This window comes from Marmota monax, unplaced genomic scaffold (assembly GCF_021218885.2).
Source record: "Marmota monax isolate L192 unplaced genomic scaffold, Marmota_monax_Labrador192_F-V1.1 WCK01_AAM20220418_F8-fsc00232, whole genome shotgun sequence".
NCBI classification, from domain to species: Eukaryota; Metazoa; Chordata; class Mammalia; order Rodentia; family Sciuridae; genus Marmota; species Marmota monax.
The window spans coordinates 1,776,558-1,792,449 of NW_026695232.1; the positions used below are offsets into that span (position 1 = coordinate 1,776,558).

General features: G+C 33.7%; 1 protein-coding gene across 3 annotated transcripts in view; it reads right to left on the reverse strand.

Moving 5' to 3' along the window:
- The window catches only part of Rock1 (Rho associated coiled-coil containing protein kinase 1), a 151,777-nt gene that overhangs the window by 32,886 nt on the left and 102,999 nt on the right, over window positions 1-15,892 (reverse strand). For all 3 annotated transcript variants that reach the window (XM_046438524.2, XM_046438523.2, XM_058577089.1), the window contains 4 exons: window positions 9,423-9,529; window positions 8,012-8,162; window positions 3,590-3,750; window positions 1,385-1,569 (listed from right to left, as the gene is read on the reverse strand). In XM_046438524.2, the coding sequence (XP_046294480.1) occupies window positions 1,385-1,569; window positions 3,590-3,750; window positions 8,012-8,162; window positions 9,423-9,529 (604 nt within the window). The remainder of the gene's footprint in view (window positions 1-1,384; window positions 1,570-3,589; window positions 3,751-8,011; window positions 8,163-9,422; window positions 9,530-15,892) is intronic.

Genomic DNA, 15,892 nt, shown 5'->3' on the forward strand with positions numbered 1-15,892 from the left:
ATTATTCACTATTATATAGCACGGCTAATTAAGCACAAGGAGGGAGTAGTGGAAATTAATAATTAGGAAAGGAAAATAAGAGCAGCAAATTGAGAAAGGAGAAACACAGGCAAAACATGTACAGAGTACACACATAAGCACAACTGATAGGAAAAGACTCAAATGGAACCAGTGCACCTCAAAGACACAGATTTTCAAAGGTTAATAACTTTATCTGTAACTGCTAAATTTGAATATTAGTAATAACTTTGTATTTTTGTACCTAACAAGGCATGTAGTAGATGAAAAGTGTGTTATAATGTCCATTCAATGCTGTGTTGAGAGTTACTTGGGAAGAAGAAAAATATAATTCACATTAATGGGTGAAAATCGTGGCTCTAAAAGGTGTAAAGAATTTTACCAACATAAATCTAACTTTACTTTTCTTTCTTTTTGTACTAGGGATTGAACCCAGGGGCTGATGTCCGCTAAGCAAGCGCACCATCACTCAACTACATTCCCAGCACTCCCATTCCCTGCCTCAGCCTCCTGAGTAGCTAAGATTACAGGCATTCACACCTGTGTCCTGCTTAAATCCAACTTAAGAAAAACTGACAACTTTATCCACGGAACACTGAATTGCAAATAAAACTGGCAAGTGAAAATATTATAAAACAAAATAAATTTAAAGGAAATAAAAATGTATGACTTGGCATAAATTATACCATATTCGATATTAAACTTTTGAAGCATGTCTTCATAAATTCAAAGCAACATGGACACTCCATCTCAAGTAAGCATGTACATCATTTCTCAAGAGTAATACAAAAAGAAAAAAGACATCTTGCACTCTAAGATGCACCAAAACAAACAAACAAATAAATAAATCAGAAAAAAAAAAAACCCTCAGAGACTCATGTCTAATTCTAGACTCCAAAATGAAGAAACCTTGATCATCTCATTAATAAAAAAATAAATTTTTGAGGGGGGGGGAATGCTGGGAAGTGATACTGGCCAAATTATATTGTATGCACATGTAAATATGTAACAACAAATCTCATCATCATGTACAACTACAATGCACAAAACATGATTTTTATAACTAGTCTGAAGACATGTGATGACCTTTATGGATACAAAAAACATGAGAAAATTGTGTTTTATCCATCATAAACAGACTTATATAAAGTTTGAAGCCTATTTTTAAATACCTGTATTTTTAATTTAGTAAGTCTTCATTCCAAAGCCTAAATTCCCTTGCAAGTAATTTCCTCTATTTTTAAGGGCTTTTCCTGACTTCTTTTCAGAAACTCTGAGTACATAATCTGAACACACAAAAGATATCAAACACATAAGCCAACATTGAACACAAAAAAGAAAACACAATGGTATTTTCAATACTTACTTTGTAAGCTGAGCTAACTCAAATTCTAATAATCTCTTTGCTTCCAATAAAGTATTTATTTCTTGTTTCATCTGCTTTTCTAAACCTTTTAAATTATCTGCCTCAAATGCTTGAGTCTTCAATTCATTTTGTAACAACAGTCGCTTATTGGATTCTTGCTCTAATTGCAGGCTTAGATTCTTAACCTAAGGGTGAGAAAAATAATTAACATCTTAAATTTCTTTACAATAATTTATTTGGAATTATTTGAAAGAATACTAATCAAACCTCAAAAATATAATAATTCTTTATTCTAATAAAGAATATTAGTATTCTAATAAGTCTCCATTTTTCTTTATGTTTATTATTGGATATTTACTAATAAGTCAAATCAATTCCCAAATTTCAAGTTTTGTAAAAAAAATATATATACAGTTTCTTTCTACCTTAACTAACATCAACATTTTGGAATACAAAGTGATCATAAAAGCCACTTTTTTTTGGGGGGGGAGGGACAATCCAAAAGGGTATTTAAAATTTACTGTTTATTCATAAATGCTCTAGTATACAACCTTCCAAAGCTTACAAAACAAATTCAATATTTAATTTATAAATATTTGTTACCAATATTTGTAAAATACTAGGTGATGGGACCAATGAATCAAAAATTCTTATGATGGTTTACAGTGCTTTCATGATCCACTCTGTTATGTGACAGACCACTTGTCTAATCCTATCACTGGTCATTCTCTACAATGTTATCATATTATTCAGATCCTCAAATGCAATAAACTCTTCATCTCATAATTCTTACACATGCTATTCCTTCTATCTTCTTCTTTGAAGGGTTATAAACTAGAGCACATCCAAACTAATTACTAAAAATTTATTCATTCCTCAGCTCTTAAGTGTCACGCCCTTAGCAAGCCCTTCTTTAACTCTCAGATGTGATTAGTTACATACTACAGCATTCCATACTTTCTTTTTTTTTTAACTACCTGGCATGCTTGTAATTTTAATATTCCACATTTCCCTCTCTGTGATAAACTCTCAAAAGATTACACCTACCTTATTTACCTCAGTAACCCCAACTCCTAGCACAGAGTTTGCATATAATAACAGGTAGTCAAGAATTTTTTTTTTTTTTATATTTTATTTACATTTTAGTTTTCGGCAGACACAACATCTTTGTATGTGGTGCTGAGGATCGATCCCGGGCCGCACCCATGCTAGAAGAGCGCGCTACCACTTGAGCCACATCCCCAGCCCCAAGAATTATGTTTTTAAAGTGACTATTATCTTTCAAATTTCCAACATACATTCCTCCAGTGTGCCAGCTCTGAAAGGCATCTCTAATCTCTCTCCATTTTAGTTAATTCTATATACCAATACCAGATTAATTTTCCTAAAAGAATGTTGTCACCTAAAGCTACTACACAAGTTTTAAAGAGTATCAATACTTTGGTCCCAAAATTTCTCCCATGATAACTCAACATGTCTTTTCTTCTTCTGGTCAGATCAAGTTCCCTTTTGCCCTTTAGTCACATATCTTATTACCTATCAAGGGGAGTGGATACTGGGGATTGAACTCAGAGGTACTCTTCCCAGCCCTCTTAATTTTTTATTTGAGATAGAATCTTGCTAAATTGCTCAGGTTAGTCTCAAACTTGCTATCCTCCTGCCTTACCTCCCATGTAGCTGGGATTATAGGATGCTCCCCTACCCCCAGCTCAGTCTTTAATTTGTATCTTACACTGATAATATTTCCTCTACCAAGTTAAGTCTTGGGAATGCTTTTCTATTTTCAGGCTTACAAAGAATTTCCAAAGCATGTATAATATACCAACATATATTATCTTTTCGTCTTTTTAGCAACAGCTTTATAAATGTGTAAACCAAGTTTGCTTGTTTGTTTAAGCCAAGTAAGTTGTGTAACCCAAGTAAGTTTGTTTTTTAGTAGAATATCAGTTTCTTCAGGGGAGGAACTATGACATTTCAATGCAGTTGTACTGTCATAATGCAAAATGAAAAAAATTCTATGAAGTAAAGAATTTGAAATGAAAATTCTAGGTGCTAGGATAACCATATATTGTAGGGAACATAAAAACATGTAAGTCATTTCATTCAAATTTCCATTGTATTTAAATTACTGATAATGGCTCTTCGCACATAACTTACAATTGTTTCTGTTCTAAAAAAAAAAAAATTAGTGTGATTTTTTCTTACTTCATCCTCCATCCTTTCTTTATTTTCAGTCAAATGTTCCAGCTTCTGCTGAGATTGTTTCAGATCAACATCTAACATAGAACATTGTTTCTCAATCTGAACAACTCTATTTTCAGCCTTCTCTCGAGCTTCTCTCTCTTCCTTCAGCTTTTTTTCCATCTCTGTATAATAGAAAAAAGTTAAAAACATTCACTTGAAAGAGTACCTTAGTATTTTTCACTTTTCATGGTCTGTAAACTGGTTTTAAATGTCTCTACTATTTTTATTCTGGGACCCAGAATAATAACTTCCAATGTTATTTGAATTATTTGTGTGGTAAGGATCTCTAAAGTAAAAGTTATAAAATACAATAAAGTAGTACAATAGTACCTTTTAAATCCAGGCCTTGCCCAATGATGTAAGAGATTATTTAGTACCATTTTCAGAGTAGAAGGTAAAGACAAAAGAATAACTAAAGAGAAAAATGAAAGTAGACTAGGTAAAAGCAGAAATATATAGTTATATGTATATATAGTTATTAATACCTTGCATTGTTCTGAAAAAGTTTCAAGAGGCTTAAGGCTATAATAGGAAGGATGATTAGATTCCATGGTATTCTAAGAAACCTACTTAATTATTACCAGAAGATATTTGTCTACACTGAGGTGCCTTTTTTGAGAAGTTGGTTTCAATGGTTAACTAGTAATTTGCACCAATAGGATTCAAACATAGTTAAATCTGCTCTCTCATTCTCAGAGACTGCCTTCTAGGTGACAAAATAGAAACCATCAGATGAAGTTCCTTATAAAAACATATACTGGAGAAAAGATAGCCTCTTCAACAAATGGTGCTGGGAAAATTGGAAATCCATATGTAGTAGAATGAAATTTAATACCTATCTCTCACCCTGCAAAAAACTCAACTCCAAGTAGATCAAAAACCTAGGAATTAGATCAGAAACCCTGAACATACTTAGAAGAAAATATAGGTCCAATACTCCAACATATTGGATCAGGAACTGATGTCCTTAAAAGACTCCTGAAGTACAAGAAGTAAAATCGAGAATCAATAAATGGGATGGTATCAAAGTAAAAAGCTCCTTCACAGCAAAGGAAACAATCAGGAGCACGAAGAAAGAGCCTACAGAGGGGCTGAGATTGTGGCTCAGAGGTAGAGCGCTCATCTAGCATGCATGAGGCACTGGGTTTCATCCTCAGCACCACATAAATATAAAATAAAGACACTGTGTCAACCTATAACTAAAAAATAAATATTAAAAAAGAAAGAAAGAAAGAGCCTACAGAATGGGAGAAAATCTTTGCCACCTGTACCTCAGATGGGGAAAAAAAAAAAAAATCAAATAACCAATCAATAAATGGGCTTCCTTTGCTGAATAGGCACTTCTCAAAAGAAGAAATATGAATGGTCAACAAATACATGAAAAAATGTTCAACATCTCTAGCAATTAGAGAAATGAAAATTAAAACTACACTGAGATTTTATCTCACTCAAGATGGTGACAATCAGGAATACAAATAATAATAAATGTTGGTGAGGATATGGGGAAAGGGTACACTCACTCACACATTGCTGGTAGGACTACAAATTGGTTAAACTACTCTGGAAAGTAGTATGGAGATTCCTTAAAAAAAAAACCTAGGAATGGAACCACCATTTGACCTCTGTTATTCTACTCCTTGGTATATATATCCAAAGGAGTTAAAATCAGCATACTACAGTGACATAGCCACATCAGTGTATATAGCATCACAATTCACAATAGCTAGGCTGTGGAACCAACCTAGTGCCCCTCAACAAATGAATGAATAAAGAAAATGTGGTATAAATACACAATGGAATATAACTCAGCCATAAAAAAGGATGATTTATGGCACTGTTGGTAAATGGATGAAACTGGAGACTATCATGTTAAGTGAAATATGCCAGTCCCAAAGCCAAAGGTCAAATGTTTTCAATATGTGGAAGCTAACCCATAGTAAGTGGGTGGGCTGGGGGAGAAAGAATAAAAATTCAGTAGATTAGACAAATGGGAATGAAGGGAGACAGGACAGGAAAAGGAAAGATAATGGAATGAATCTGACATAATTTTCCTATGAAATACACCATAGTGAATCCCACCATTTTGTACATCCACAAGAATGGGGCCCTAATTAGCATAAGATATATTCCATGCTTATATAATTATATCAAAATGATTTTTACTGTCATGTATAACTAAAAAGTATCAATTAAAAAAACAGGAATATCCAAATTGGGGAGAAAAAAAAAAGAAATTGCCCTCTGATTTCATGTATGACACCAATTTCTCTGTCTTAAACTGAGTGAATGATTTGTGGCTTACAGGTGAGATTCTCTCCCACACATAGCTATTGTGTGTGAATCTAGGAGGAAGAACAGAGAGATGAGAAGCCAGTGATTCTGTCTGTAGTGTGTGTGTGTGATAAAAAGGTGGTGTTCTCCAGTGAATATATGGTTAGAAAGAAACTAAAAAAAGAAAAACAACAACAACAAAAATATAGAATGTTAAGCGGCCAAGTAGTTCTACTTGATTTCAAAATCTAGTTTCAAGACGACCAGATGGCCATTAACCAGATTAGTGAGACTAAAATATAAGAGCAGGTCTGGTGAATAAGATCACACTAGCTTTCTTTTTTACAAATGAAATTTAAGGTGCCAACTGACACATTCAGTAGTAGGTTAAGAGTGAGCAGAAGGTGAAAAAAGACTTTTTTTTTTTAAGTTTGGTTATTTTAACGGGATGGATAATAGGTTGCTGCAAGGGTTTATCGATTAGGTTTTTTTTTTTGTTGTTGTTGTTGTTTTAATATTTTTTTTAGTTGTACATGAATTTTATTTATTTATATGTGGCACTAAGGATCGAACCCAGGGCTATAACCCCAGCCCTGTCAGTTTTTAAGAAGCTCAGTGGTAGAGTGTTTGACAAGCTAGCATGCATGACGCACATGATTTAAACCCTAGCCACTAAGCCCCCGCCAAAAGATGGGCAAGATATGTATATGTTTGTAGCCCCTGTCCAGCACGGGCTACTGAACTGAGGTCACTCGGGTAAACTTGGAGTGACACAAAATGACCACGCAGACATGGAAATACCTTTTTCTGGGCTTCAGGACGGTTTCCCTGCCTCCAGCAGCAAGCTCCCAAAAGAAGGGCAAGAGAAAAACAAGAGAGGCTGACAAGAGAGAGGGAGCACGTTCTGAGGCTTGGTTTTTATTTTTTGGGGAAGCTAATCCATGGAACATTCTATCAAAAAAAAAAAAAAAAAAGGGCAAAAGGGTAAGATTACAATAAACAGGTGGGTGTAATTCAACCCCATTGGGTGATGACCACTCCCAAAGCTGCACCTTTCTTATCCAAGCGGAGGTAAAGTCCACTTGCAATGAAGGTACCTGTCCAGTACCTCTTTACTCAGGACTTAAAGGTGTGTGCATAGCTCCTGTTCAGGGCGGCCCCCCACATATGTTTATAACAAGAAAGAAACAAGTGGTAAAGTGAACATTGAGGACAAAAAAAAAAAAAGGGAAAAAGGATAAGTAGTTAGGATAAGAGGTGACTAGTTTTGCTTATAGTTAGAACATATTATATAGGAAGAAGGTTACCCTTTTAGAAAGATAAGATAGGTAAAGAAGTAGGATAGACTGGTAAAAGTAAGAGAACTAGATTTAGAATAGCTTAGACCTATGCTTTTATTATTTCTCTGACAAACTGAAAAAACTAGAATGATAAAAAAATGGAATGGGGGTGGGGGCTGGGGTTGTGGCTCAGCGGTAGAGCACTCGCCTCCCACGTGTGAGACCCTGGGCTCAATCTTCAGCACCACATAAAAATACATAAACAAAATAAAGATATTGTGCCCATGTATAACTAAAAAATATTTTTTAAAAAATGGAATAGAAAGTTTGAAAAGAGAAATAAAGGTCTGGAAGATCCTTCTGATGAGAGATATATTTAAAAAACTGATGGAGGTTAGAAGTAATGCACTAATATTCATCTAAAGTACTATTTAATATAAAACAAAAAAGTGGTTGGTCTGAATTATGATTATCTTTGTAGGCTAAATACAGTGGAAATATAAAGGAACATGAAAATTGGAGGTACAAAGTAAGAAAGCAGATGAATTAACAATGAGGTCCACAATGGATCAGGAAGAAAATCAAGGAAAGGGCTAAAAAACTGAGAGAGAAGAAAGACTCCACTAACTTTTATAGGAAAGAGACGGTAAAAGAATAGAGCAATAGAAGGTTAATTGTAATTTTTTTAAAAAGCGGCTAAAAAAGGAAAGAAATCCTTTCCCAAGTTATTATTATAATTATTCTTTCCACTATAAAGTTTTGATCAAAAGCAAATTTCTATAGGCATTACTTAAAATTAATCTTGTCAAAAATATTACAACTCAACACTTACCACACATTGCAACAGACTTTGCCTCTTCAATAGACTGATGTTTATCAGTTAAACGAGCTTTGGTTACTTTGTGTTCATTTACCTCTTGTTCTAACCTTTGTTGCAATGATTTAAGCTTGTAGTTTAAATCTATCTCTAAATTATTCTTTTCCTGTAAAATTGGAATGTGAAATCACATAAAAACCATGAAACAGGCACATGATTAAATCTTACATTATTTAATATCCCAAAAGAGATAAATGCATTACTTTTTAAATCACAATAAACATATCTAAAAGCAAAATATCACTTTTTATTTTCTCCCCTTTTTTCCTGTTTGAATCACTAACCATGGCTAGTGTTGAACAAGTTGTGCTGGTGGTTACATTCAGGATGATTCACTGCTAGGATCACAAATGAATAATCTTTCAGTTTATTTATTTTTTTACCACCATTTTGTAAAAACAGTATTAAACTATTTTTATTTATGTTGACACTTATACCCACATTTACTTTTCTTTAACAAAAGAGACATCTGATGGCAAGTCATTGAGATAGAAAGGGAGAAGTAGTAAAAATGTATTCCATTTCTTTTTGTGTACTTCTATTGATTCTTTCATCCTATTTCCATATTTACACAAGCTTGGCCATCAAAAACTCTTCTAAAAGTTACAAAATATGTTCAAAAGCCAAGATAAAGGGCTAGAGTTGTAGCTCAGTGGTATAATGTTTGCCTAGCATGTGTGAGGCACTGGGTCTGATCCTTAGCACAATATAAAAATAAAATAAAGGTACTGTTTCCATTTACAACTAAAAAAAAAAAAAAGGTCCAGATAAGTTAGTAGCTTTTCTGATAATTTATCTGAGGTTCTACTCAATTTACAACATTTCAGGGAGGCCCTGAAAAAGACATAGAACAGTAAATTATCAATTTAATCCTTTCCTCAAAGTATGTAATAGAGGATAACACATATTTGATTGTTCAATGAAAAGGCTAATTGTTCATGCTCTTTTCTATTTCGCTGAATTTTACAAATAAAATGGATTAAAAGTGCATGGTCTACTAAATACTAATCCTTTATTTTCCTTTTTTTTTTATAAGACATTATAGTAAGAATGAGCACCTTCTTCTTACCCATATAAAAGTAACCTAGAAAAAATTTATTTTTAAAAGTTATTTCCATCCAAAACAATTTGTGTTGATCTTTTAAATGTTAAACATCAAACTCTCTCAAGAATACAAACAAAAATAATAGAATAAGAAGACCCTGAGTAAGACATACATCCCCACATACTAATAAACCAATCAAACAGAAAAGCTTTTAGAAATATACCTAAACATTACAAATGAATGCTATTTTATAAACACACCTCATAAATTTTGATGATTTTTAAATACTATCTTATAATTGATACATGTTATGTTATTTACCTTTTCTGAATGATTATGCATGTCTTGAGCCTCTTTTCTTTCTCCCTCCACTCTTTCAAGATTATGTTTGAGATGCTTCACCTCCTCTTGTAAAGATGTAATTCGAGCTATCAAATGAGAAAAAAAAAAAGTTTAAGTCTGTTACCACTAAAAAGAAAAGATTTTTTTTTCCCCAGGAAGATTATTAAATTTTAAAAAAGTAACTGAGTGTGGTGGTATATACCTATAATCCTAGCCACTGGGGAGGGCTGAGGCCGGATAGCATGTTCAGAACAACTTAGTGAGACTCTGTCTCAACATAAAAAATAAAAAGGGATGGGGATGTAACTCAGTGGTTAAGTGCCCCTGAGTTCAGTCTCCAGTAGCCAGCCCCTCCCCCCAAAAAAGAATAAAAATATAAATGGTAACTAGATATCTTCTAATATATATTCTTTCTTGTACAACTAATCAAAAAGATGAAGCCTGAGCAGGGGCTAGAAATCAGACCCAAGTTCTTATGCATGCTCATTTCTAGCACATTAAAACTAACATTCTTTAGTTGATTAAGGCAAGTATTCATTAAATGTCATGAATGTGCTAGACACTATGCAGTGTTTAACAAATTTCGGTGTGTGTGTGTGTGTGTGTTTTGGTACTGGGGATTGAACCCAGGGGTGCATAACCACTGTTCCACACTTTCAGTCCCTTTTTATATTTTATTCAGAGACAGGGTCTTGCTAAGTTGCTGAGGCTGGCTTTAAACTCACAATCTTCCTGCCTAAGCCTTCCAAGTAGCTCCTCCATCTCAGACACCAGGGACATACATATAACCCTTAAGAAATACCACTATATACAACACCACAGTGACTATATTAGGATTGATAATACTTGAACATTGTCCTTGATAAGGATGTCAAGCAACTAAAACTCTCATATACTGTTAATGAATATAAACTGGTACAGCTACACTTTGAAATATTTGAAAGTATTTATTAATAGTAAACACACATATATATCTTATGACTCTGCCACTCCTAGGTGTCTCCTCAACAGAAAGCACATATATGATTACCAAAAAGTACATACAATAACGTTCATATTAGTGCTCTTCAAAAGAGCCCCTAAAAGGAAATAATCAGAATATCTATTTACCATAGAACAAGTGACAAATAAATTGCAGTGATTATATGTAATAAATGGAATACATAATCAAGGGGAAAGAACAAACTACTTCCATATATAACAATATGGATGAACCTCACAAATATGTGAGTCTAAAAAGCCAGAAAAAGGAATGTTTACTACATGACTCTATTTATAAAAATTTCAAAAACAAGCAAAAAGGAAAACTAATTTATGATGTTTGTCAAAGTAGTGATTATTTTAGGGTGAGAAGGTTAGTAACTAAGAGGAATCCCACGGGACTTCTGGGTTGCTTGGCATGTTCAATTTCATGATGTTCCTATTATGAAAATTGTTCCCTTTCTCCCTCCCTCCCTTCCTTACCTCATTCTTTCTCTCTCCCTGCCCCATCTATCTTTTTTTCTATTTGTAGTACTGACAAGTGAACTCAGGGGCACTCTACCACTGAGATGTATTCCCAGTCTTTTTTTTTTTTTTTTTTTTCTTAAAGTACTGGGGATTGAACCCAGGGGTATTTTACCATTAAGCCATATCCCCAGCCCTTTTTATTTTTTATTCTGAGACAGGGTCTTACTAAATTGCTTAGGCTCTTCATTAAGTTGTTGAGGCTGGCCTCAACCTCAAACTTGCAACCCTCCTGCCTCTGCCTCCTACAGGTGTACACCACCACGTCTGGCTATATGTACATTTTTATATATTGTATTTTCATTTGTGTAGATATGTTAAGTTCAACAAAAGTCTTACTTAAATCTGAAAGTGTTAAAATCTCCAAATAAAATATATCTACAAAAAGGTATAAACTTGAGGTTCACCAATAATATGCAACAAGTAAAAACAAATGAATGGGGACGTCACTCAGTGGTAGAGTGCTGGCCTAGCATGTGTGAGACCCCGGGTTCGATCTCCAGCACCGCAAAAAAGAGAGAGAGGAAAAAAAGGTAAATAACAGGAAAATACATATTAAGAAAAAAAGTTTCAATATTTGATATATTTAATTCACTTATAGTAATACAAATTCTAATCCACTAAAATGATGGTCATTACAAAGAAACAAAAAGGCATTTGTGAAATACCCACAGCTACCATATTCAATGAGCAAACCAATAAGAAAATTCCATTTATAAGCATATCCCCAAAAAAGAAACTTCCCATAAAGAAATTTAAACAAGGAAGCGTAAGGCCTGTTCACCGAAAACTAAAAGCATTTCTAAACCAAGTGTAGTAATGCATGCCTATACTTGAATATTGTCCTTGGAGATTGTTCTCAGGAGGTTGAGGCAGGAGAATTGTTTGAGCCAAGGAGTTCAAGGCCAGTCTGGGCAACAAAATGAGACCTTTTCTCAAAAACAAAACAACAAACAAAAACAACAAAATAATAAAACATTGCTTAAAAAAAAACTATACCCCATGTTCATGGAATGGAAGACAATTTTGTTAAGCTAGCAATACTACCCAAAGGAATCTGTAGATTCAACCTTCAAAAATTCCAACAGTCTTTACTGAACAGTGGAATAGCCAACCCTTGAATTCACAGGGAACTGCAAAGAACAGCTAAAATATAATTGCAATACAATAATACCAGAGGACTCAAATTTCCCAATTTCAAATCTTGATATAAAGCTACAGTGATCAAAACAATGCAATACTAGCGTAAGATACCAATACAAACCCATGGAATAGAATTGGAGATCCACAAATAAACCCATACATCTATGGGAAATTTGTTTTATTTTTTCAGTGTTAGGAATTGAACCCAGGGCCTCACATGCATGCTAAGCAAGAGCTCTCCCATCAAACTCCATTCCCAAGGCATTTTTAAAAACCAGAATAGTCTCTTCAGCAAATGGTGCTGAAAAACTGGATATCAAATGCTCACCATTATGAAAAGCACTGCTAAGCCAAGTGTAGTAATGCATGCCTATACTCCTAGTTATTCATTTCATTTCATTATGGAGATGAAAATGAAAACCACAGTGAGGGCTCGGGTTGTAACTCAGTAGTAAAACACTTGCCTAGCATATATGAAGCACTGGGTTTAATTCTCAACACCACATATAAAAATAAATAAAATAAAGGTCCGTGGACAACAAAAAATATATATAAAAAATAAACAAATCCTTCTTAAAACAATAATGGAAAGTAAAATGGTGCAGACATTGCAAAGAACAGTCTAGAAGTTCCTCAAATGTTAAACATAATAATTACCATATAACCCAGCAACTCTACTTCTAAATATATTCTCAAAACAGCTAAACATAGATACCCCAACAAACAAATACTTGTACACAAATGTTCATAGCATTGCTATTCATAATAGCTGAAAGGTAAAAAAAAAAAAAAAAAAATCAATGAGAAGCTATGCAAACTGCTGTCTAATACAACAGAATACTTCTCAGCCATTAATGGAGTACTGATATATTTTAGAATACAGATGAACTTTAAAATCTTTACACTATATGAAAGAAGTCAACATAAAAGGATACCTATTGTATGATATCATTTATAAGAAATATATAGAACAAATAAAATTCAGAGACAGGAGATTGGGGGCTGCCAGGAGCTAGATGGAAAGGAAAATAGGGAAACCCAGCTTAATGGGTACAGAGGTTTCTTTGGGGGTAATGAAAATGTTTTGGAACTAGACAGAGGAGGTAGTTGTATAACATTTTGAAATTGAGATATGGTATTTCTGTTCTAATACTTCGATAAAAGAAAGAAAGAAGCATTTAATCTGACTTTCTTTTATAAGGTGACCTTCAAGGAAACCTGATGAGAAGTTTCTCTTCACAGTAGTATTCCAGTTAAAAATTAAGAAAGGATAAAATTACAAGATCACTATTTCTGCAAATGCTTAAAGAAACAAAATTTAGTTAATAATCATCAGTGTCTGCCAACACCAAAAAGAGACTTTATGTGCCTCGTAGTGTCTAAACACCAGTTAAGTATCCCTGTCAAACACTGCAAGTCTCTAGATCTAACTTCCAATTTAAAGTACTACAGGGGATAGAGCAACATATTAAATGACACTGGCAGATAATTTCAGCAAAATACAGAATGGGAGATACTCGTAGGTCAAAATCCTGATTTGTTCAACCACAAATAAGAGCAACAAGAGAATACAATTAACAAAATAGGATAAACATATATTAAAAGAAACTTGAGACATATTAATAAAATACAATGTACATATTTTGAGTGGCTGAATGTTTGAAATTTTAATTCAAGTAAAATAAGTCCAGTAACAAGAACAAATTATAAAAATATTGGAGGAACTTGAGCACTTAGTAGATACCTTTTTATCTTATTTCTTTATTTTTTTAGTTGTAGATGAACACATAACTTTATTTTATTTATTTATTTTTATATGGTCCTGAAGATGGAACCCAGTGCCTAGCAAGTGCTCTACCACTGAGCCACAACCCCAGCTCCTCAAAAGTTAACTTCTTTTCCAGCTTTCATAATGATATTATGGTTATGTTTTATTTTTAAAAATCCATATTTTTAAGAGATGCTGAAATATTTACCAAATTAAACAATACTGATGCCTGACATTTGCTTCAAAAGAATTCAATATGAGAGGACTAGGGAGGCGGGCAGGGAAATAAAAATGAAACAAGACTGGCTACCAGATGATTGAAGCTGGATGATGAAAACGTATGGTCATTTTGGTATTTTACTTTGGTATATGTCAGAAATTTTCCAAAATAAAAAGTTAAAAGAAAAATTAACTAAGTGATATAGTTTTTGAAAAAAAAAAAGGTTTTTAAAAATGGCTTATTTTTAAACATGTCTTCTGCATTTTAATCTGAAAAATCAATAACAAACTTACTATATGAAAAAGTTTGTCATTTCAATTAAAATTTTCATTCCTCCATGATATTTTCATCTTTCTCTATTCCTTTTCATTAAGCATCTACAGCCTAAACTTTTGGAAGCTTACTTTCCTGTATTGGCTGCCTTAATGAAACACTAGCCCAGCTGCTGGCAAACATCAGGACTACAGTCTGTTTCTATAGAGACCTGAAACTAAGAGTATCTTTTCTATTCTTCTTTTGAAACAGGGTCTCACTGTGTTGTCCAGACAGGTCTTGAACTCCTAGGCTGAAGTGATCCTGCCTCAACCTCCCAAGTAGCTGGACTACTGGTGAAAACCACCATGCCTGGCTTTTAATTTTTTTAAAGAGTTACAAAAAAGAAGAATGTACAACAAAGATTATATGTGACCCTAAGATATTATATATAATCCAATTATATTTAGGAAGTCTCTCACACATACACTGACCACTCGTGTACATGAAGGATATTTAATTAGGGAATAACAACCATGAGTCTGCCAGAAGCCCAGCAGCCCAAACTAAAAGAAATTTATACTTGAAGGATCTAAAAATTCTTAAGGACCGTAAAAGATTAACGTAAAAATTATGATTCTTGGGGCTGGGGATGTGGCTCAAGTGGTAACGCACTCGCCTGGCATGCACGGGGTGCTGGGTTCGATCCTCAGCACCACATAAAAATAAAGATGTTGTGTCCACAGAAAACTAAAAAATAAATATTTTTTTAAAAAATTTTCTCTCTCTCTTAAAAAAAAAATGATTCTTTTAACCACACTGCATTAACAGAAGTATAAAAAATGATAAGTTGATTAATAATACATCATGCCATGAACTCTTCTTAACTTTAAACAATATCTAAAAAAATTAGATTCAGTTAAAAAAAAAAACACTACTGGGACTGGGGATGTGGCTCAAGTGGTAGCGCGCTAGCCTGGCATGCGTGCGGCCCGGGTTCGATCCTCAGCACCATATACAAACAAAGATGTTGTGTCCACTGAAAACTACAAATAAATATTAAAATTATCTCTCTCTCTCTCCTCTCTCTTTAAAAAAAAAAAAAAACCACTACTGATTAAGCACACAGATAATGGCCTCTCCCTTGGAAGCAAGCAGTCTAAAGCTTGGTCATATTGGAGAGAATGTGGAGAATAAAGAATACTTTTACACTGTTGGTAGGATTGTAAATTAGTACAACCACTGTGGAATCAGTTGGAGGCTCTGCAAAAAACTAGGCATGGAATCACTATAAGATTGAGCAGTATTGCTCCTTGGTATTTATCCTAAAGAATTAAAGTCATCAGGGCTGGGGCTGTAGCTCAGTGGTGGAGTGCTTGCCTAGCATGCATGAGTGTTGGGTTTGATCCTCAGCATCACATAAATATAAACAAATAAAATAAAAGCATTCTGTCCACCTACAACTCCAAATAATAATAATAATAATAATAATAATAATAATAATAATAATAATAATAGAATTAAAGTCATCATACTATATAGATACATGCATACCCATGT